This window comes from Eumetopias jubatus, unplaced genomic scaffold (genome assembly GCF_037043125.1).
Source record: "Eumetopias jubatus isolate StellerSeaLion01/CBP00866 unplaced genomic scaffold, mEumJub1_p1.0 scaffold_4, whole genome shotgun sequence".
In the NCBI taxonomy this organism is placed as follows: Eukaryota; Metazoa; Chordata; class Mammalia; order Carnivora; family Otariidae; genus Eumetopias; species Eumetopias jubatus.
Genome location: NW_028274810.1, coordinates 143,093,593 through 143,117,179, shown reverse-complemented (window position 1 = coordinate 143,117,179; position 23,587 = coordinate 143,093,593). Strand labels below are relative to the sequence as shown.

The 23,587-nt window shown below is 40.2% G+C and overlaps 1 protein-coding gene across 1 annotated transcript in view; it reads left to right on the top strand.

Annotated features, from left to right (window-relative positions):
- GRHL2 (grainyhead like transcription factor 2) overlaps positions 1-23,587 on the top strand; it is a 107,419-nt gene that overhangs the window by 59,760 nt on the left and 24,072 nt on the right. Inside the window, exons 8-11 of the mRNA XM_028112213.2 lie at positions 7,097-7,255; positions 13,159-13,246; positions 13,712-13,851; positions 18,229-18,260. Of these exons, the coding sequence (XP_027968014.2) occupies positions 7,097-7,255; positions 13,159-13,246; positions 13,712-13,851; positions 18,229-18,260 (419 nt within the window). The remainder of the gene's footprint in view (positions 1-7,096; positions 7,256-13,158; positions 13,247-13,711; positions 13,852-18,228; positions 18,261-23,587) is intronic.

The window sequence follows — 23,587 nt, the reverse complement described above, 5'->3', positions numbered from 1 at the left end:
TAACCTGCCTTTGAATCATTTGGCGATAGTATCACAAAGTGCCCTAAGAGAGAATCCAGAGAGGAATGGGGGTTTGAACTGGGAAACTGGTGAGCCACAAAGCAGCAGCCTTGCAGGAGCAGTTGGGGAGGCAAAGTGGGTGGGGCTTTGTGGCTGTGCCCTGGGGGTGAGGAAGGGCCCAGGGTCAGAGAGTAGGAGCAATTGGGAGACCAGTTATCTGAAGATGGACCCCACGGTGATGAGGATGAACTCCCTTAGATTTTCATAGTACTCTACAGTTTAAAACATCATCTCATTTTAAAGTGTCACACTACCAAGGTAGGGATTGTTGTACCTATTTAAAAATGAAGCCATGAGCCTCAGAAAGGTCAAATAATTAGTCCAAGGCCACACTGCTGGGATCTGTACCAGCTACACAATTGAGTTTGTTTTTTGTTTGTTTATTTATTTCCTGTGCTTTCCTCTCATTTGGCTTCCAGTTTCAGAGAAAGCTCTGTCTTTTTTCTTACAGAACTTCACTCTTGAGTCGGTCCTATTTAATCCTTGCTTCCTAGGCTCTTCAAGTCCTACACTCCACCTTTCTGCTGCCTCTTATATTCATCCTCTCTTATTGTGTGGACACCTCCTCCATCTTGGAAGAACACCTGTGTTTGGCCTTGCCATCTGCTACCTGCTACCCGTGTTCCTGTTCATGCCTCCTTCCTCCATCAGACTTCCTAGCTGAGATGCCTTCTCTGTGTCTCCAAGTCCTGTCTCCCCCAGCAATCTAGCTTTCTGCCTTTCTCTCCATCAGTCAGTCTGGCCTCTCAGAGGGGTGCAGATCCTCCTTACTTCTTAACCTGGTGGCCTTTGCTCAGCGTCACTTTCCTTGTCCTCTTTGTAACTTGGATGTTGTATACTATGGCCAGAGTTCTGTCTGTCCCGGCCCCGATAATACACACTTGACCTCATTACTTGATCACAATGACATAAACATCTTGGTTGGCCTCTTCCCTCACCAACCCCCTTCCTTCAGGCTCCTTCTTAACCTCCTCAACACAAACCCTCCTCTCCCATTAGGCTGGTCTCTTCACTCTTTTCAGAGTCAGCATCCATCTCTCTTCCAGCTCAAGACTTCTACATCACATCTTCCTTGGCTGACTTTCTGATTTCTCAACTTTTCATCAAGTCTTACAGCATGTATAGTCTGGGATTGTCTGTTTAGTATCTAATGATATACATTCCACAGTAGCAAAAACTGTTATGTCCCTCCTTGCCCTTGAGGATAGGGCTGTACTCTACACTTCTATATTTCCCATAGCATCTATAAATAGCATCCTCCATAGCATATATACAGGTACATACATATACATATATATATTCATACTGAATATATAGTTGGTGCTCAATTTACATGTGTTGATATACAAACAGATAACAAATTTTGAGGATAAATCTGGTTAGAGTGGCTAACTCTGCTGTATTATCTTGATGACTTTAGCTACTCAAAGCAATCCCGCTTCTTAGAAGATTTGGCTTTTGAAGGCAAGAGCATGGATAAAGAGGGAAATGTGTATTTAGAAAGGCAATTTTCTCTTAATTCATTGGACGAATATTTGTTGAGTATCTATCATGGGATTGGCACTAGGAATAGAGTGACCTTGAGGCGGACAAGGGCCTTCTCTTATGAGCTTGTAGCCTCAAGGAGCAGACAGATAACTAAGCACTAAACAGATAAACAATAAGATAAATCCAAACAATGTTAAGTACTCTGAAGAAAATGGAAAAGAGCAGTGTGATAGAGTTTGCTTCTGGTCATGGGCTGAGGTGGGAAGAGGAGGAGGAAGACAACTCTAGATGGGGTGGTCAGAGCTGATATTTCTGAAGAGTTGACATTGGACTGGAACCTGAATGAGAAGAAGGAGTTGGCAGTGTGGGGGGCAATCATGGGAGCAGCACTGGAGATAGAGGGCACAACAACTAGCAGAGGCTGTCACCTGGGAACAGACTTGGTATGTTCTCGAAATGGAAAGAGTCGAAGGCTAAAGAATATGAAGAACTATGATAGACTGAGTTAACCCAATGTGTATGTATGTATATACAGGTATACCCAGAGTATCTGTAGGAGAAAATAAAGAAATACATTGTCAGGTTTTAAATCATTCCCTAAAAGTGCTATATAAATGGAGGTGTCAGTAAATCTAAGAGTTTCTTAGCTCCTCAACAAAATAGCAAGCTCTCTGAGGGTAGGGAGTCTGTCTCATCATTCTTGTGTCCCATTGTGTAGCATAATGCCAGGCACAAGACAGAAGATACTTGATAAATACTTGATAAATTAATGCATGAAGGCAATGAATGATTTCCCAAGGCTGAGATTTCACATGTTCATATTGTCTACTTTTAGGCTATCTTTCTGTCTCAATTTGGTGTTGCATTTGCAACCAAATACTATCATATAAAATGGAATAAAAATGCTGATATTTAAGAAAACCATCCATATGGTCTTTAATAATTCCAAGAGCCAAGAGGAAAACAGAGTGGGGAAATTGGCAAGAGCACACTTATGTATTTATATATTGTTTGTGTTTTAGATTGAAAATGCTGATTTCTTGGTGTAGGCTATGCTGCTGTAATTTGGAGGTTAATGCATGTGCAATTTCTTGGAAAAGAGCTCTTCAGAGTCTCAAAATAAGGAAATAAGTAGCTTTCTTTGTCTTTAATCAGAAGATTCTTGAAAATGCAAAATTCAGTTGTTTTAAAGAGGAAAAAATAAATGTTTTTCATCAGGTGAGGGACATTTGGGTTTTGTAAATCTCAAATCGTTTTTTAAATCAAAGATAGACCCATTTATTCTAAAGGCAAGCTCTTGGAAAAAGTCTTAGGAGTTAATAATCCAGTTAATGTAGTAACTCTAAAGCCCATTGATCTGTATTTATTTTAATAAATCTTACTATATGCATAGTGCACAACTGAGAATTATTATAACCTGGACAAAGTCACTAGTCTTATGTAGGAACTACAAAATGGAAATTGCAATTCATATGTAAAAAAAAGATTCTGTTAAGAAATGTCAATCATCATGAGACTGCCCCTGTTTCTGGAAAGGTCTTGGTATACTTAGAAACAATCTATCTGAATCAAGTTTTGAACCAATGACAAAATTTAAATACTATCTATTATCTGCCTAGATACACCGGGTTTAATGAATATTTTCCAAAGAATAAATTATGTACTGTCAGAATTGTAGGAAAATTAATAACAGATTTTGAAAACATTATATGAACATATGTAACATTCATAATTATTGGGTGACAGACCCAATTATTCATGGCATTTATACGCGCTTTACATAATCAGGGCTCCTACGGAGTTAAGGAGTGTGCCTGAAATTTGGATGAACATTTGCCGGGTGGGGGGGTGGGAAGCATACTTTTTCCCTAAGTTTCTGTAATACACATTTGCAAACAGTGCTTTGTAGATAAACTTCCAAGAAATTGGCTTTCACGTTTGCCTGCTGTGATGGAACTGGGACATGGTTGGGTTTGCAAGATGAAACAAATGCTTATCAGTTCTCAAGCCAAGGTTTTAGTTAATGCTCTTCCATACCTTCCCAACCCCTCTACCGCCCAACTGCAGTTAAAGTTCAACCATTTAGGTTTTGAGTGCAGCACAGCGAGACTATGATTGATACCATCAGGCACTGAAACTGTGCTTTGCTATTGGTTTAGGCAGCCAGGCAAGAGGAGAGCAGTGCCAACTCTATTATAAAATCCCTGCCTGTTAGGATAATTCTGGGAGCTGCCAACTTAATGTAGCAGAGAAGGCAGATTCTCATGTTTACTTTCTATAGAATCAAGATGCCATGAGTCAAAGAGAGCCCATTGGACCTTCTGCTAAGAATCTTCCTCTATTAAAAGAACCCAATCTAAGTGTGTCCAGGTAGAATCTAGTGTACTGTAGTTCATTTGACCTTTAAAGACCTTGCTATTGAGTGGCTGTTTCAGTTCCTCCAAAGAGGATTTAGTCTATTTCTTGTAGTATGTAGCCGGTGGATCTGTCCTACTGAAGTGGCCCTTGTAAATATATACGTTCCATCAACCCAGCTCTCTTAGTTGTGATTAGAGCTGACAAAGGCCACAGTGAATATTGCATCCTGCCTGTCTGAGTGTGGTCCACTGTGCGTGAGGTATGGCTAACTCACTGACCTGACTGTGAATCCTAATACCTTAGGAAATAAGCCTGCACTGTTCTCTTCTGGCTTCTGTTAGTGCTATGCAGGTGTTACGAGGGAGGGGAAAAAACCAGTCTGCATGGATTACAGTCACTACAGGAAGATTTCTTTATGAAATACATGGTCAAAAATATGGACAACTGCATAGCTCCCCAGAGTGATCACTGATTTGCTGACATAAAGTTCTGTTTTATACATTCTGGCCAAGATAACCCCATTATCAGTAATAATAATAACAATAAAAGAAGTCAAATGTTCCCAGGAAAGTTGCTTTTATTTGTTTGTTTGACCTAGAGATAGATCAGCATTTGATGAAGTTATTGTAATCTTTAGAGCACCATCATATTGCCTTTTCTCCCCATGCAGCCTCTGACTTCTGTGATTATAGGACCATAACTAGTGCATCTGAGCTAGTACCTAGCACAATCTCAGGAACATAGTAGGTATTTAAAAATATTGGTGTTGTGCATGAATGTTCTCTGTAGTTAGGGCATCTCCAGGAGCAGCAGACAGCATTTTCTGTCTACTTTTACCCTCAAAGTTCAGGAGGAGAAACAGGCATAGCATGCTCTTTCTTAGTGGTCTTTATCACTCAGCTCCTCTGAATCACTTGACATTTGCATTTTTAGTCATTCTTTTTCTCTGTCATTCCTAAATAATTCACAAGCATTTATGGAGTCCATCGTCTCATCCTGGTGTCTGCGAGGGTTTTGTTTCACACGTCTTCCTGGTTTGATGCTGTGTTCTGTGTTCTCACTGCCTCTGTACACAGCTCTCTCTGGAGAGCCTCGACCACCCTGTGGTGGTTATTACTGGATTCTCATCTGTCTTCCTCTTGGACTGCCCACTCCATGAGGCAAGGGTCTGGCTTTCTTCTCTGTCCCCAGTGTATAGTTGTGTTTGACCCACGGTGGGTTTGTGTTGATGTTTATAGGATGAATGAATAAGCAAATGAATAGAAAGAATGAATGAATGAAATGAACGTATCCATTGTTAGATCATCTCTAGACACTTGTTTTCGGATGGTGGCTGGCAAAGAGAGTCTGTGGCACATTGCACAAGGTTGTCATAATTAGCATGTCACTAAGACCTTTCATCTTAGCCCTATTATTGATGTGGTGCTTTACTGCGGTGTTTTTCATTATCAAGTAAGAGGTTCAAAAATAAAATTCAAAATGATCTTTATAGAAGATACAACACTAAAAATGAGATATCTGCTTGTATAAATTATCAAAAGCCTACAGGCAATAGAACTTGAATTAGATCTGTCCTGGTAGTAAAATCAAAGATTTGAATGGCCTTTAAAATGTAGCTCATGCCAGTAGCTCTTTGCTTTTGCAGGGCTGTTCTTTTTGATATTGCTGTGACACACAAGGTCAAGGGTTTGAAAGTGAATGAAGATTTCAGTGGGACCAAATAAAACTTGGGTCACATAATGCATCAATGAAATGGTTTTTAGAATACATAACTGTACCGTTTAAGAACAATGAGTGATGTAAAGTTTTATGTTAAACAAAAATAATAAATGTGGTATAAATGAAAAAAAAATGTTTGGTTTTTCCCAGAGACCACTTCTTAATATTGATATACTTACCACATAAATATAGGTAAATATAGTGCTGCACCCATTCCTTTATTCCGGGGTAAATCAACTGTAAATGATATACCCACTATGTAAAATAAGGATAAATTTAGTCATTTATGCTCCTTCTATTCCTCCCAACATTTTATGACAAATTATTATTTTTAGTTCTGTTGGTCAGTGCTATAATCTTTAGTAATTTATTGGAGCTTCCATTTTTTTTTTTTGTATTCATGTTATTTCTGTTGTATCTCTTGATGCCCCTTGTTTTAAGATGAGAATGCCAGTGAGTTTACGACATTTCCTCCCTCTTATTTTCCCTCCTATTTTATGTCTTACCTTCACTAGCTCTTCTTTTGCTTTTTCAGTAACCTGGAAGTATATTAGTAGTTTACATTCTGCCTTTCAGGGAAGGATTTTTTAAATGATTTAAAGAAAAAGTTGAAAGCCAGAGCCAATAAGTGACTTGTCTGAGGTCTCTTAGCTAGTAAATGTTAGAGCTAGAACTAAAGCTTAGGGCTTTTTGGGGGCACCTGGCTGGCTCAGTTGGAGGAGCATGCAATTCTTGATCTCAGGATCATCAGTTCAAGCCCACATTGGGTGTAGAGATTACTAAAAATATTAAATAAACTTAAAAAAAATAAAAGTAAAAAATAAAACTTAGGGCCTTTGACTACCAATCTCTAGGGGATTTTCTATGGATAAACTCACTAATTGATTCATTACATATTTATTGAATGCCTGCTCTCTGCCACACACTACATTAGGTACCACTAATACAAAAACATAAGAAATGGTCTCAAATCTCAAAGTTAGGTCAGGTAGGAAAAGAGTCAGGTAGGAAAAACAGATATATAAACAAATCACTGTTTCAATGCAGTAGTGTGCAAGGGAAGATGCTACCTAGTTTTGTTTTTGTTTTTGTTTTAACCCCAGGTCAGAGATATGAGAGAGTGGTATAATTAGAAGTGACAGCTTTAATATGTTGCAGAGATAGTGTTTTACACATCTGATTTATGCATGTTTGAAAAATAAGTAAGACTTTGCTGATACACTTGAAGGAGAGTATTGATTGTTTCAAGATTTAATGTGAAAACAATTTTTATATATTTAAATTATAAATTATGTACTATATCATGTTTTCTGTGCTCAGCATGTTCTTATTTCAGAGTATCCAAATATTCTTAAGTTGTCCTTAGAAGATTGTGTAGTATTTTGATTCCAAGTCTAAGGCTTATGCATTTTTTAATAGATCCTTTTTATGGTGACTTGTGAACTTTTTCCTTTCTTTTTCCCACCCTCAGATTTTCATCACTGTGAATTGCCTGAGTACAGATTTCTCCTCCCAGAAAGGGGTGAAAGGACTTCCTTTGATGATTCAGATTGATACATACAGTTATAATAATCGTAGCAATAAACCCATTCATAGAGCTTACTGCCAGATCAAGGTCTTCTGTGACAAAGTGAGTAAAGATCATAAAGGTATCTTTGTTATTAGATATTACTTTTAATGACATTTCCTCCTTACCACCTTCTCTTGTCTAGTGGTGTCAAATTAATCACCTTATAAGCACACTGGGAGTTGTAACCTTTCATTTTCAATTCCTATTAGGTATCTAGGGAGTCATCAGTCAACTGTATTTTTTTTTTTTAGTCAATCATTTTACCACTAATTTAATGGCTGATTGACATTGCACTGTGCTACTCACGTGGGTAAGTTTTTACTGGGTATAAGCCTGTCCCAGAGCATATCAGTATAACCTTTATTATTGTATGCGTTAAATGGGGTCACATCCAGAGCTTTTTGGAATAGAAATGGCACCTATAAAATAAGTTCATTAGTAAACAGGCACTCAGGAGGAGATACAGTTTTTTAATCTCTCTGAATCCCACCATAAGATGATAGAGCAATTAGAATAACAAAGCTTAAAATCCTGTGGTTATGTGACATGAGATCCTTACAAATCCCAAATATGAGTGGGAGTAAACAACCAGTAGTTTTGAGACCTGTATAATATCAGCATCATGAGGGAAAGCAATGGGGCTACTTGATAACCGAAGAACAGGAAACCTAAAAAATTGCCCCAAGGTACTCACTAGAGAATGAAGTGTGCCATCTGAGGACAGCATGTGAAACCGGGGTGGGAGGGTACAGATTCTGTAGATTCCAGTTTGCTGTTGGTGGTAGATGCAAAGGGATGGAACATTGAAGTGTTTGGGACTCTAAAAACTCTGGGAAGTTATAAATTAAAGTTCCCTTCTAGGGCAAAACTGTGCTCCAAGAAAAAGCTGTTGGGAGTAGAATCCAAGTTGAATTGGACTCCCTCCACTCCTCCAAAAAAAGGGCAAAGGAAAGAGAAGTTCCCAATGAAAAGGATGAGGAGAAAGGATACAGAGGAGACAGATCTTGGGAAATACAGACTATTTTTTTTTTTATCACTTTGTGAACACATCAGAAAAGAGAGCATGAGAACCGTGAAGTCGGCAGAACTATCTTGGTCCACTCATTTCACTTAAAAATAACCATCAGAAAAGAAAACCAGTTGAATCCCATACAGTGTCTCATGAAAAAAGAGATTAAGAAAATCCTGAATTCCTTGGGGAAAATGGCTACCTGCTCAGGAAAGAGATAATACCTATAATCTATTATTCCAAAATGAGCTAAATGAAATTAAGAAAATCATAGAAGTCATGAAGATCAATATAAATATAATTTTTCACATAGAAAAATTCATGAGTTGTTTTGAAAAGAATTGGGATAGAATTCAAGAAAGAATTCAGAAAATAAAAGATTAAAATATTTCAGAAGTAAAGACTACCTTAGATGCAAAACAAGAATGAATAAATACACCAGGGAATGCCTTAAGAGAAATGATAAATCAGGAAAACTGAAAGTATAAACTATATATATAAATAAGTACATGTAGATTTAAACAGCCTACTACTTACTTGGGAAAATTAACCCAAGATAACCAATACCTAGTTGTTAACTTATGAAACTTTAAAAATATTCTTTGGGCATCTGAGTAAAATGGAATAGAATAGAACAGAACAGAATAGAATAAAAAACCACTTGTAAAGAAACTTTTATCATCAGACTTTCAGCAGCACTCTCAGGGACAATTAGGTAGCCTCCCCAGTATGGGGGCCAGTTAAGTCAATAGACACAGCTGTTGTGTAAATGAGAAAACAGTGGGTCAGTTGCCAGAATCACACAGCAAAAAAGTAGGGGAGCTGGATGCAAATAGAGCATAGGGTTTGATTCCAAACCCATACTCCTTGAATTGATAAACAACTGTACACATAAAAAGCCAAAATGACAACTGATGATTCAAAACCTCAACAAAGAGCCAAGGTAGCCTTTAAAAACAAAAGAAAACATACAAAAATCAGTTAATATCTTTAAATCAGCATATTAAACATTGAAAAAACATTTTCAGATGATGTACAACATGGAATTTCTAAAGTACAAATGGGACAGCATTTAAATAATTTGACTTCCCTCACTGTATTCCAAATACTTTAAGGGAGATTGTAGAATCCCCCTCCAGGAATCTCCTTGGAAGTGAGGAGTGGGATTAGGGGCGAGGAGAAACAGAGGGAAGCATGAGGTAGAGACTGGGCAGTCCATTTACCTTTACATTGCAGCTGGGATTGAATGTGGGACAGAGAGGCCCTAACCGATGCTCATATAATTGTTTTTTTCAACAGTGTTGATATGACAAATACTAAAACTCAAAACAGAAGGAAAATGCAGGATGAATAGAGAGTGTTCCATTGTTGTTCACTTATGCCCCAGGACTCTAAGAAACTAGTGCTATAAAGTGTTTCCAGGGGGTGGTTTTTAGTTTACTTATCCTGATGCTAAGGATAAGGAAGAAATCTCAAGCAGGGTGTATTAACCTTAACTGCTAGTCATTTTTCTAATAAGCTAGTTACAAAATGTTGTGCTGTAATTTGCCATATTTGCAGCTCTAATTTCAAAACCCAGGCAAAACTTACTTCTGGAGGATTAAAAAGAGAAAAAGTTTAATTTTTCCATTCTTCAAATGGGTGTGTAAATGCAAATGATTATTTTGAATTCTCCTCTAAAGCAAAAGAACTAAGAGCTATTCCGTTTTAAAATCGTTAAGTTTCCCAATCACAATCAAGAATCTTAAACAGATGGAGTTCTGCACTATTTATAGTTCTCCAGCTTTATTTATAATTAACACACCTGTGAGAATCAAATACTTTCTCTAATTTTTTTTTGATACTATGATACTACTATGGAAATACATATTTTTGCATTAAAAAAATTGGGATCTGTCTATATATCTACTGTATTAATACCTATGTCTGTGTGTTTATATCTGTAATTACTTCCATTATCTTTCCTGAAAAACAAGAATTATAGTACTATAAATAGTAAGTATGTATTGAGCAAAACTTGAGAAATAAAGCCACGTTCTTTTTTTAATAATAGTTTTTCTCTCTTTATTAAGTCTTGTTTGGAAAGATCTTGGAGGTGATGACTATTGAAGATTATGAAAAGCTAAAGATACCCCTCCAAACCATCTCGGTACCTTGGCCAACTTTCAACTGGTTATGGACACACTCTCAAAATAAATTTAAGAGAAATTATTCAAGTGTCAAATAAAACAAAGATAGCTATCACCTCTCAAGAGGTGGCAAGAGTGATCACAATATAATCAGGAAATCTTCAGGCATACTTTTAAAATCTAACACTCCAAAGTGAACATTTAGGTAGGGGAAATTATTTTCAAATGATAAATTTGGTTTTTGTAGCAAATTATACTGTTCTGGAAGAGCTAGACTTTTTTACATTTTGATAAGAGTGGAAAGAAGATCTTTTAGAAGGCTTAGGTCACAAATAATCAAAGGAAGTAAAGGAATTCATGGAAGGTCATGTTCAAGGAAGCTTTCTCCATCTTAATTAAATATATCTAAGCTTCCCTGGGTCATTATGAAGTCAAAGCTTTATTTTAGAAATAGGAACTGTGGTTCTCCTAGAAATGTTTGGATACTATCCAGACTTGTTTTGTCATGCTGATATCTGAGCATTCTGGGCAGGAAATTACTTATATAGACATGGCACCAAGACTAGGCTCTGTGGGGAGCCAGTCTAGCTTTTATGTTAATCTATTTGGTTTGGCATATCAAAGAATGCCTGTAAAATAATAAGCAGACTTTATTGCCCAAAAATTGACACTGAACATATATAAGCCTTGAAACAAATTAATTGCAGGCTTTTTTGTCAAAGTAATAGCACAAAATAAGGCACCAATTTATTTATTTATTTATTTATTTATTTATTTATTTATTTATTTATTATAAGGCACCAATTTAGAAATCTGCTTGACAAACCTTGGCGTGTATCTTCAGTGAGTTGTAATTTATATAGATAGAAAAAGTTTTACGTTTTTATTTATATTAAACAATATGTTGTACAGAACTCCAGGTACATAGAAAGATGTTTTATGGACCCAACAAAAAATGAATAATAGGAGACTTTTGCTTATATCTCACACTAATTTCAACAAGGCAATGTCTGTACATTTAACACTTTATTTTCTCAAAATATTATATGTTATCTAGATACAAAACCTCTGCAAAACCTTAATATATCATGAAGAAACTTCCAAAGGATATATTTCTATATTTTATCTCCGTCTTGCTCTGAATTTCCATGGTTTATAATTATCCATGACAGTTCAAAACTTAAAAGTGAAGCACTATAAAATAATTACTCCCTTTTGGTAGTAAGTTTTTTGACATAAAAACATATTTAAAATATCTGGTTAAACTATTAAATCTGTCCAGATCTTATCTATGTAAAGCTCTTAGAACTCACCTGGCACAGAGTAAGTGCTATGTAAATATTAGCTATAATTACTCATTTTTCAAGAATTAGCTCTAATGCTATCTCCTTTTGATGCCTTCATTGCCCACAAATCTCCAAATCTCTTGTGTTGTGCATTTACTTTGGCCAGAATTGGGAATCTGCTTTTTTTTTTTTAAAGCCAATTTAATAAACAAAACATGTATTTCAGGGTTTTGATTCAAAGCTTTTAAGTCTTTTTCTGTAAAGTGCCTATTTCATGACTCTTGTCCATTTTTTAAATTGGTGCATTAGTTGTCTTTTAAATTTGAATCATTGATATTAAGGATTTAGTACCTTATGATATTTTGTTGCAAATATTTTCACGATTTTGTCCTTTGCCTATTAATGGATTTTTTTTTTGCATAACAGGATTAAATTTTTATATTTTTCAAATCCATCTTTTTTGTGTGATGAGTTAGGGGCAATTTTTAATTAGAGGTTGCCAGCCAGTGTGTGCTTCACCACTCCTTGTGTATACTGTCACAAAGGGCAGGAACTGTAAATGCGTATCTGAAATTTAGGGCAGGAGTCTAGTCTGAAGTGTCTATCTGGATGTCACCTGTCTAGAGCATCATGGAAATAAGGGTGCAGGGGAACTCTTTGCAGCAAGAATGAAAAGAGAGAAAGGAAAAGAAAACCATTGGAACATATGTATTTGGGGGTTGGGAAGAGGAAAATGAGTTGGCAAAGCAGACACAGAAGAGTGACAATAATAATAATAATAATAATCAGGGAATCCTTGAAGGCCAGGAAGGAAAGAGATATAAGGTGATGGTCAATTGGTTAAGTAGAGTGTGATTTGGCAAGAGAAACCAATGAAAAAGTCAGATTACCAGGAACAGAGGAGCAAAAAGGAAGTGAATAGACCAAACTTTTTTCTATTTGGTTGAACAAGTACCATCTCCAAGCACTTATGAACACATTAAAACAAAAACCAAAATCATACTTGTATGTGCAAAGCGATCATACATCTTGTGTAGTTTCCTTAGACCCTCCCTCATTTCCACTACTGTAATGATTTTTAAAAGTTCCATGACATCAAGCAAAGGAAAAGTTTTATAGGGAATTCAAGTTCAGCTTTAATGCTCTCTTGGTGCCTAGGAATGATGTTAACAGGCCAGTGTTTTATCTTAATGACGTTTTATTATAACAACTAAAGTTACTTAACCAGCCTCACTGGGATAGGAACCTGGGCCTGGTCTTTCTGTGTGGATTCAAAATTGAAGTTATATAAGTAGGCAGGATTTCAAATAAAGGGGGAAATCTGGAAGAAGTGGGATCACTCGGAGGTCGAAATTTAGTACAGACTAAGGATCTGTCTCAGCCTTCAGAACCGAGGCCTGACCTCCCTAGAGGCACAGAAATGGGGCTGCCTGCTCTCCCTTTACCCTCGGTTTGTTTCTTATCCTAGAGGCTTGTATGTGGACACAGTTTTTGCATGCTCTGGTAATATAGCTGGCATTGTTTGTTTTTCCCTGTTAGGGAGCAGAAAGGAAAATCCGAGACGAAGAGAGGAAGCAGAACAGGAAGAAGGGGAAAGGCCAGACCTCCCAAACTCCATGCAACAACTGTGAGTGTTGCTAAGGAGGGGTGGGCTCTGGCCAGGCCACGCCCACTAGGGGAACAGGTGGAAAGAAGTGGATGGTGGGTGAAACTATGGATATGTAAGGGGGGGCTTGCTTTTCCCTAGCCACGAAGACTGGGTGAATTGTCTCGGTGAAAAGCACATGGAATCACATGATCACAGATTGCTTGTGCTGGGAGGGAGTTTGTAATATCGTGGAGACCAACATCTTCCTCCTCCAGACAAGGAATCTAGGGTGCAGAGAGGGACGGGAGCGCACGAGGGGCTTCACCTCAAGAATGCTTACCCGAAGTTCACGCTCTTTCGGTTGGTTTGGCAGTGGGAGAGGGGGCGATTGTAAAGTGTGTTCACATCTGTGGCTTTTGGAAAGCTTCAGAGGGGAAAACAGGGAACTCAGACTAGGGCTCACAGCTGAGAGTTCTTAGTCATGCATAATCCTTTCACGTCCAGCCTCTGATGGGAAGTTGGCGGCGATACCTTTACAGAAGAAGAGTGACATCACCTACTTCAAAACGATGCCTGACCTGCACTCACAGCCAGTCCTCTTCATACCTGATGTTCACTTCGCAAACCTGCAGAGGACAGGACAGGTAGGACCTACCTTCTAACATCCACCTGCCATCCCTCCCCGGGGCCAGTGGAGCCTTAAGACAGAATCACATCAGGCAGTGTTGACCTTGAAAATAACCTCTGCACTCCATGCATTCCGCTAAAAGCCAGTCATTCCATAAGAAAACGGATTTTTATAGAAAGGAGTGTCTCAGTAGAGGAAACTGACTTAGTAAGGGGAAGAAGAGAGTGAGCTCATGGTAGTGAAGTGTTGACAAAGCAATGAAAGAGGAAGAAAGTAAGGAAGCTGATAAACCCAGAGAATTTTTTGGTTCACCGTTTGGTCATGTGGGATTAACCTGGTGCAATAGAGCTCCATCTAATGGTGGGAAATTGAACTGCACCTATAACTTCAGAAAGTTGCCCAAGAGGAAAACTTTTTGATTACATAAAACCATATGAACAGTTTTAATTAACAGTTCCCATTGAATATGTAAATTATTCCACACCAAAAGAAAAATGAGATTGTAGACAAGCCTTTTTAAAAGTAATTCCTGCCTTCTAGTTAAATCTACAAGCGAAATTAAAGAGCTAAAATTAAAATAACATAAATACCCAATAATTAACTCATTATGGTAGCTCAAGTTGATGAAATATTAGGTGGTCACTAAAATTATAATTATGTAAATTATGTAGCAACATAGGTACTAGTTATGATAATGTTCAGTGCAAGAAAAAATTAAAATACCCATTTGTGTCTGTACCGTGATTCTAGATGTATACCTGAACTTGAAGGTAACAAGAATTGTAACACTTAGGATTAAGTGTAGGATTAAGTGATGGATGATTTTTTTCTTTCTTTAATATTTTAGCATTATTTATTTTTGTGATAAATTAAAATAGAGTAGGGAAAAAATGTACTTCCCTGGCATTAGCCAGATTTGTCTTTCACTAAATCAGTTGGGTTTTAGTGAATCTTGTATGGGTTAGTTTTCTTTTAAACTCAAAATCTTCTGAGGAAAAGTTTGTTTTGAGAAACAGAGGCATAATTTTTCTCCCATTCTAAGTGTTCAGACACTCAGTGGAATTGACCTTAAGTCAGGAGGGGAAATCGTTATTGGCTCTACTTGCTCTTTCTGAAGAATATATTGTCCCTCCCGGTGTTGTTTCATTATAGGTATGAGACAAAGTGGTTATACAAGCAGGGCTTCTTTGTTGCTGCTCATGACAGAACATGGTAACAAAATAGTATAGTTTTTTCTTAGAATACCTTCTGCTAAAAACTAATGTAACAATCCCATCTTGTTTTACTTGTTTGATAGGAACAAGGTCACAAAGGGGAAAGAAGATTTATCAAGCTATGAGTGCCAGCACCTCATTTTATTTATTTTTTTAATTCCCAAGAGTATGGTGATTGTTTATTTACAGTCTTAGTGCCATAGGATTTTATGAAGCTGGGTATCCATACTTTGCAGAAGAAGGGATAATTGAGTTAAATTGTTCTTTCTGTTTACTGTCATGATTCTGGCTTCGGCTCTGTGTCAAAGCTGACAGCCTGACCTGTTCTCTTGGCAACATTTCCCTGAAATATACAAAGCTGTAAATGAATCTTCAGAGGGAAAGTGACCAAATCTGTGAGTCTTCTGGCCTCACTTGGCCTCTCCATATTGGAACTGGGTTCCTAGCCTGTGGCCGAATCACAAGGAAAATGTAGCCTGTACGGTCTTTTGGATTTAGCAGTTGCAAAGCAGCTCAGTCAGTGCCCCCAGGTCATTGGCGAAGTTAGGTTCTGCAATCTGGGGCCACCCTTGCAGAGCCCTCAGGCTTCCCCTGTGGCCTTGGAGTTAGAGTCAGGAGGTCAGTGAGGGAGGGAGCCTGCCTAAGCTCTGGGCAACAGAGGAACACAGTCAGCTGTGCTCTGGAACAATGTGTGAATATTCTATGGTTGACCGACTTGGCCCAAGGACAGGAGCGCCTACAGTGTGGCTGGCTGGGACTTAGAGTCTGCCTTTTTTTGGAAGAGCTAGAAAGCAGGGAGATGGGTCCAGAGGCAGGAGGGAAGCCGGCTGTGCCATGATGTTAGAAGTGGGTGTGGGGAGGTGGTTGATTTTGACATGTGAAACAAGGTCCAGCCGTGGCGCGTCAAAATGTGGGCCAGTTGTACCATAAATGGGGCCCCGGGGAGGGGGAAAGGCAGGTGATGGTGTGCAGCTCAGTGACCACAGCAGACACAAGCCTTGTCAAAATCAGTTACATCAAAGCTCTGCGCGGCAGAGGAGAGGGAGCAGCCTTCCAGCTCTCAGGGTCAGTGAGAGACCCCCAGTCACATTGAGGGCTCACGAGCTATGGCACAGTGATTCCTGGTCACCCAAGAACATAGGCTGGGGAGTGAGTACTTTTACTGACAGCCCACATGTTCCCTCCGCCGTTACCGATTCACATGTGGATTCATCAGACAATTATCAAAAACTAATATGAGGGAATGAACCCAATGTGCAGGCACTATGGAGATCTTAGTCTCCTTCTCTTCACATCAAATCCCAGATAGTCACTGGGGCTTTTCTCTGGAATGCCTTTAAAAACAAGTGATAAGGGGATCTTGGGAGAAATTGTGAGATACAGAGGCATCATCTTTCTGATCAGACTTCCTCAAGGCACCTGAACCCAAGGAGGACTTTGCTCTTCCCTCATACCCTCAAAGCTGTCTTCCCCATTGTGGTTTGTAAACAGCCTTCCCCCAAAGAATTCAGGTTCCCAAGTTCCATTCCAAGTCTTTTAAATCAGAATCTCTGAAGAGGGTTCCATATTTTTTATGTACTCTATAAAGTTTGAGAAATACTCTCTAAACATTAAATCCATGCAATAAGACCTACAGCCAACAAGGAAGAAACAGTGGGTCATTGTGAGAGAAGTGACCAGTGCAAGGACAGGGATAGGGACAGTGTAGTAGAGGCCATTTAGGAGGGCAGGAAAACACTTAAGAGAAGGCTGCTTCATTTTGGGGTCACCAGTCAACTTTGCAGAGAGCCCTCCATGACCCTGTCATATAGTCAGACAGGGCAGATGCATTATGTCACATTTAAAGAAGCTAGCAAAAAACAGGCCAACATCAGGAACTTTTCCCCAAAAATCGAGTTCTGTGGCTGGTGCTATGGCCCAGGCTCCCTCACTTATGTGGGTCATTCCATATGCACCTAAATAGTCCCACTTCTAGAACATCACCGTGGTGGATGCTCCAATACTACATTGAAACCTGGGATATGGTGGAAGAAAACATCTTGCCTGTGCTGTTTTGTGTTAAAAAGAAACGAAATATACAATACAACAATAGACATAAAAAGTTTTAAGAGGATAAGTTCCCTGTGGAAATCTTGCTAATGACTAGAATGGCTGACGCCCAAAGAGTCCCCGGTAACCAGCTCTGTTATACCGTGAAGTCTGGGTGTGGCAGCATCCCAGGCACTGCCAGGAGCCTTTGAGAAGGTTTGTAGGGAGGGTGTCAATCTAGGCAGAGCTTTTCTCCCAGGCAACTGGGGCAGGGGCAGTGACGAAGTGTACCAGCACCAGAAGTGACTTGAAGTTAAAATGTAAGTGTCTAATGCTAACTTGGGTCTTGTTCTTCACCCAAATAAAAATGGTCCTGAAGCACATAGATAAAGCTCAAGAAAGGCCTGCAATTAATTTTTATAAATAATTGGGTCAAGAGGACCTACATGCATAAAGAGATCCCCTATGGATTTCTGTAGTTTCATAAAATAATAGGATGCTTCATAATTTCCTTAAATCTGATTCTGCCTGCCACCATGCTGACCACCTAAAGAAATCTGTTATCAGAGGTCTTCTGGCCTGGAGCACCTCCTAGAGCTGCATGACCTTTCCCCAGCCTGAAGACAGTCGACTCTAAATGTCTGTGGCTGTGGGATGCTAGAATAGTCCAGGCCCTTTTGGGGAACAGACAGGGGCCTGGGGTTGCTGCTGCACTGCCCTGGGACTCTCTTGCTCCCCTCCCTTCTCCAGATCACAGTATCTGTAGTCAGCTCACCTGTGGACCCGATGGGATTGGATACTCACACACCTTGCTCCAGAGCCTTTCTAAACAATGATTTGTAGGTCCTGATAAAATATTTCTTTAATGTCAAAGCAAGAGCTGGTTTAGAACTGTAGGTAATCTGATCAGAATGACTTGAGCTGGAAATAATCAGATTTCCAATTTTACTTCCTTAAATCCAAGAATTAACCCTAGGAAGAATATGATGTAAAATTTGTATTTCCTTGGACACACACACACAGCATCATTAAACAGATCTGCTTTTTGTCTTCTTTAAGACAGTGTAAGGGCCTAGGAAAGTCAGTGCATCACGTAATCTATTTCCACTTCTTGGTCTAACCTACAGTAAGCCTGTTGTTTTGTTCCACAGGTGTATTACAACACGGATGATGAACGAGAAGGGTAAGACACTCAGTTCTTTTGCTTTACATCCAAAGTCAGTGTATGTCAGTAGAAATGGCTCTTGGAGCACAGGATAAGCATGGACTTAGAGCTGAGAAATGAGAAAGACTTGACTCTGGGGCTGTCTGAGAGGAAGTTTGGGGAAATGCTGTTCTCCTTCCACCCCTTCTTTATCTCTCTCCTTTCTATGATCTGCCTTTGAATAACTAGCTATTTTTCTAAGTGACACATCGCTTCAAGATTCTACCTTTTCACCAATAATCCAGTGACTGAAATCTCTGGCCCCAACACAGGATTAAGGTGAGCTTGAGGTGGGAGCCAGGGAGACAGCCTGCCCTGCTTAGTTAGTAGTGCTCGGGTCATCCACGTGGACCTCTTGAAGCCCTTACTCTGGGACGTGGGCCCAAGGCTAGTGGTGAGGCTGGTGTGAATGAAGCTAGGGAGGCCGAGAACCTAGTCACTGTCCTTGGGATTGTAGGTAAGAGAGGGCTTACATGGGGTCACTAGGGCTCCCAAGTGTCTTGCACATCAAGTTTCTGCATAGTGCTTTCTGTGCATTTACTCATTTTATACACTCCTGGAATTTTAGAGACAAAAAGGAAACTTCAAGGTCATTTAGCTGACTCTCTCTTTTAAACAGTGTAACACAATACACCACATGTTTGATAGGTAGTCAGGCAGCTTCTACTTGAACACTCCCACTGTATGTAAGATAACTCATGACACCATTGGACAGTTGCAGCTCTCAGAAAGTTAGTTTATTGAATTGTTGTCTACCTTCTTTTGACTTTCACCCATTGGCTCTAGTTCTGCTCTTTAGATAAGCCCCATCCATTCCTCCTCATTCAAACACAGTTTTACCTTTCAGTGTCTCCACTCCAGGGGATACCACCAAATTTTTAATAGTTTGTTTCCCTAGAATTGGCTCTCAGAAATAAATATCTGTTCTTAACCTTATGAGCTGGAGATTATACTGGGATAATTCCTTCTTGTGACCCGGACCCTTTTTTCTCTTAAAACAACCTAGAACTACATTCATTTTTCTTTTCTTTTTTTTTTTTAAGATTTTATTTATTTCTGAGAGAGAGCATGTGCATGAGAGAGAGAGAGAGCGCACACAAGCAGGGTAGAGGGAGAGGGAGAAGCAGACTCCCCGCTGAGCAGGGACCCCGATGTGGGGCTTGATCCTAGGACCCTGAGATCATGACCTGATCCGAAGCCGGATGCTTAACCAGCTGAACCACCCATGCGCCCCTCATTTTTCAATATCTGTGTTACGTTACATATATACCACTAAAATCTTGGTTTGCATTATATCTGTATAACTAAAATCTCTAGATCGTTTTTTTCAGACTATAGTCAAACCGGGCTTCCCTATGCTTATGCAATGAGTATATTTATTTATAAAACATTTCAAGGTGAAGTAAGTGGAGCAGACATTGCTGAGTTCATTTCCTAGAGCAGAGTTTGGTAAACTACAGCCGGAGGGCCAAGTCAACCCGTCACCTGTCTTTGAACAGTCCATAAACTTTTTTTTTTTTTCTTTTTAAAGTAGGCTCCATGCCTAGCGTGGAGCCCAATGCAGGGCTTGAATTCATGACCCTGAGATCAAGAGTTGGATGCTTAACCAGCTGAGCCACCCAGGCGCCCCTGTCTGCAAACATTTTTAAATGGTCAAGAAAAAAAAAAAATCCAAAAGAAGAATAATATTGTGTGACAAGTGAAAAATAAATGAGATTCAGGTGTCCATAAAGTTTAATTGGAACACAAACATGTTAATTCCATTATGTCTTGTCTGTGGCTGCCTTCCTGCCCCAGCAGCAGAGCTGAGTAGTTGCAACAGAGACCTGGGTAGGCTGGAAAGCCTAAATATTTACTTATCTGACCCTTTACATAAGAAAAAGTGGGCCACCCTCTGGTCTAACGGTAGGGAATCTCAAAGGAGTCAAAGATTCCCCAGCTGGTTAGGTGCAGAACCTTGTCCAGGATCTGACCTCTAAATTCAGAGTTCTGAGTTTTCTAAATACCTAATTAGATTGTTCTTTTTATCTTGGCACATAGCTAATAGATTCCCAGTGGCTGGAAGGAGCAAAAAGATTAGCACTATCGGTTCTAATCTGGTACTCACACATTTTACCAGGGACGGTGTGGCGTCATGGAAAGGACAGTGACTCGGAGCCTAGGAAGCCCACATTCTGCTCCAGGGCCATTGCTTACCAATGTGAGGCCTTGGGCTGGCTCCTTGACCTCTGGCCTTCAGTTTCCTCAGCTGTAAAATGAGGATTTTGGATGAGGTGATCTTCGAGGTCTCATCGAGCACTAACATTCTACTCTTCCCTTCTCTGGGAGAAGTTAGCCTCCTAAGGGAGAAGCACCTGAGACCCGAGTGCTGCTTCATGTGCAGACCTCCTTGGCAACCAACCTCAGCCTACACTGTCCTTCCTAGCAAGGTGGCAGCGTTTAGATGGCCAGGTGACCTATTTCTAACTCATGTGGCTTGACCTCTCTGTAAGAATTACCCTCCGTTCTTGCATAATCATGAGACCCGAGTCTCTGTCTCTCCTACATCTAATTCGAGTTCAGTTGAGCACGTGGGTGGCCTGGGAGCCTCAGTGTTAATACACAGTTGATACTTGGCTATTGTTATGTGTCAAAGTAATAATTAGCATCCACTGGATATCTTGGCTAGGCACGGTACTAAGTGCTTTATGTGCATTGTTGTGTTGAATTGTCCCAAAATTCCCATGGGGAAGATGCTGTAATTGTGTCCACTTTATAAAGAGCAGTGGAGCGTTGGACGAGACAGTGTTCTAAGTGACACGGCTGGTGGTGATAGCGGCAGGATCGGAGCCCGGCCTAGTGGCACTCCCCATGTCCTGCTTTAGCCATCATGCCCTGGCACCTCACTCTCTTAATTCTTGATCTGTGGCTGCCAGTGCGGCACAGAGACAGGCCCTCGTGATGGCTTTCTGGCCTTGACAAAGGCACACCCTTGGCTCAGCCTCTGGAGTGCGGGACCCAGACTGTGACAAGCCCAGAGGAGCGTACCTGGCGGAGGGGGTCAGGGCAGAGCCCTGAGGGGTGTGCCACCTTCCTTGGCATTCACATGGTCTCCATCAGGACTGTCTCTGGCCAGTTCGTCAGTCCCTGCCAGGCAGAATTAGTTAGTATGAAAGCATCTGGTTAAGTGCTGGAGAGCAGCATTCACTGAACCACCAGCCGGAGGAGGCACAGCGGAGGCACCCCGCTCCCTCCGCCCGCAGCTCTGAGGCCAATGTGGTGGTCGGACACAGACTTGTTCGCGAGTACAGCCTGCTGGCCTCAAGTGCCAGCCAACCTGAGTGTGATTCAGGAGGGAAAATAGAGGAAATGCAGATGAGGTGGGATGGGGAGCCATCATCAGCCAAGTGCCTAAACAGAACAAAAAGGGGAACACCTGTTTGCTCCTGCCTCTTTGATGATAAAGTGAGTATTGGGGGTGACTTCGGGTGCTGAGTTTGGGCATCGACAGACCTGCGCAGGTTTGTTTCATAGGCAGGGGATCCAAGTTAGATACAGAGGCTTTGGACACCCCTTCTCAGCAGCAGGCCTCTTGCTGCAATTTGGAATCACCTGGGGAGTTGAAAAATAACTCACAGGTAGCACCCCCATGGATTTTGATTTAATTGGCATGGGATGCAGTTTAGGTACAGAGACCTTTTTAAAGTCCCCAGGTGATTCTAAAGCTCAGCAGTGTTTGAGAACCACTGCTTTGGAGCCAGGCAGCCATGATTTGAATCAGGCCTTTACAAGCTCTGTAACTTAATATAACAACTTTTTGGAGTCTCATCTAAAAATAACAAAAAAATAATACCTACCTGATAGAGTTATAAGCATTAGTTTGTCAAATGTCCTGGCATGTGGAAGGTGCTTAAAAAAAAAAATCATAGCTGTTATTATTATCGTTAAGGTTCCTTTTCAAGCCCTCCGTAAATGATACTTAATTGAGAAATGGAAGAGAGGGAGAGGAAAAAAGATGGAAAGAACAAATTCTTCCAGACAGGAAGAATTTTCTGTGGAATATGGGCCCTTAACCAGGGATTCATGAGTGGCTCTTATGGGGAAGAGGGAAGGGCTTTAAACTCCTTGAAATCATATATAAATTGCTATGCAAAGGTCACATATAGTGGGAAATGCTATTCTGTTCCATTACTTCAGGGGATCTTGTCTCCATCCCCATCTGACCTCTAGTTCCTAGAAAACCCTTCTTGCCTTAATCTCTTATCCACGGTCACCCCCACGGTAGTGCCCCCTTTCCAGCCTGCAGTGTGGTCCCTTCAAGTTCAGCAGCTCTGTAGCTTTCACACTGCATTTGGGGCACAGGGACCCTTGGCAAGTTCGGGCAGTCCTGTTTGTGTAGGACAGTGGTTTTCCTTCAAGAATCTGCCATTACCATGGTGCTGCTGGGAATCCTCAGACCACAGTCCTCTCCAAAAATTTCTCTTATCCCCTTGCTTCTTCTCAAAGGCACACCGCCTTGGGGCCACATTGTATTATCTCCTCAAAAGCTGAAACTTTAGGAAAACAAAAGCCAGGGGAAGGTAAACGTTGGGCAAGGCAACCCTGTGGATTGGTCCCATACCAGCTCAGAGAGATGGCTCCCCAGGGTGACTTCACTCGTCATGCTGAGTGACGCCAGCAGAGGGCCCTCCCATTCCTCTTGCAGGAGGGAGAGTCCCATAGATGTTGCCAGACCGAACCATGAGCTTGGTTACAGTGTTGCTGAGGAAAAAGCCAGTTCTGGTGCTCATCTACCGTGGAAGCCAACACTTTGGCTCAAATTCAATACCCTTTGGAGAAGTTAGAGATTACTAACCAATCACCAGTGAGTGCATTTAATCAACATGATAACTAAGTCTAAAAAATCATCACCCTGTGTTCATCAGCACAAAATAAAAATCTTCTAGAATTCTGCACTACTTCTTTTAAAGGAGCACTTTACAGAGCTCCAAATACTTTTCTTTGATAAGGTTCTCAGGGATGCTAAGCAAACTATGAAATCATAGCAAGGTATGGATGGGCTCTGTTTTACCATAAAAACATAAATATAAGGTGGTTAAAAATAAAGGACCACTTCCCCCAATTTCCCAAGGAGGAGCTGAAAACATAAATTAAAGCTTTGGGGCCAGTTTGAAGAGTTAAACCCATTATGAATATCGCCAAAAGAATCAATGATTTACTGATACTTCCTTTGTTAATTAACCTACATTTAAGGAGTAACATAATTCAGAAATGTCTGTTACATTTACACTTTCTTCAAATTCTTTACAATTCATCTTTTTTTTTTT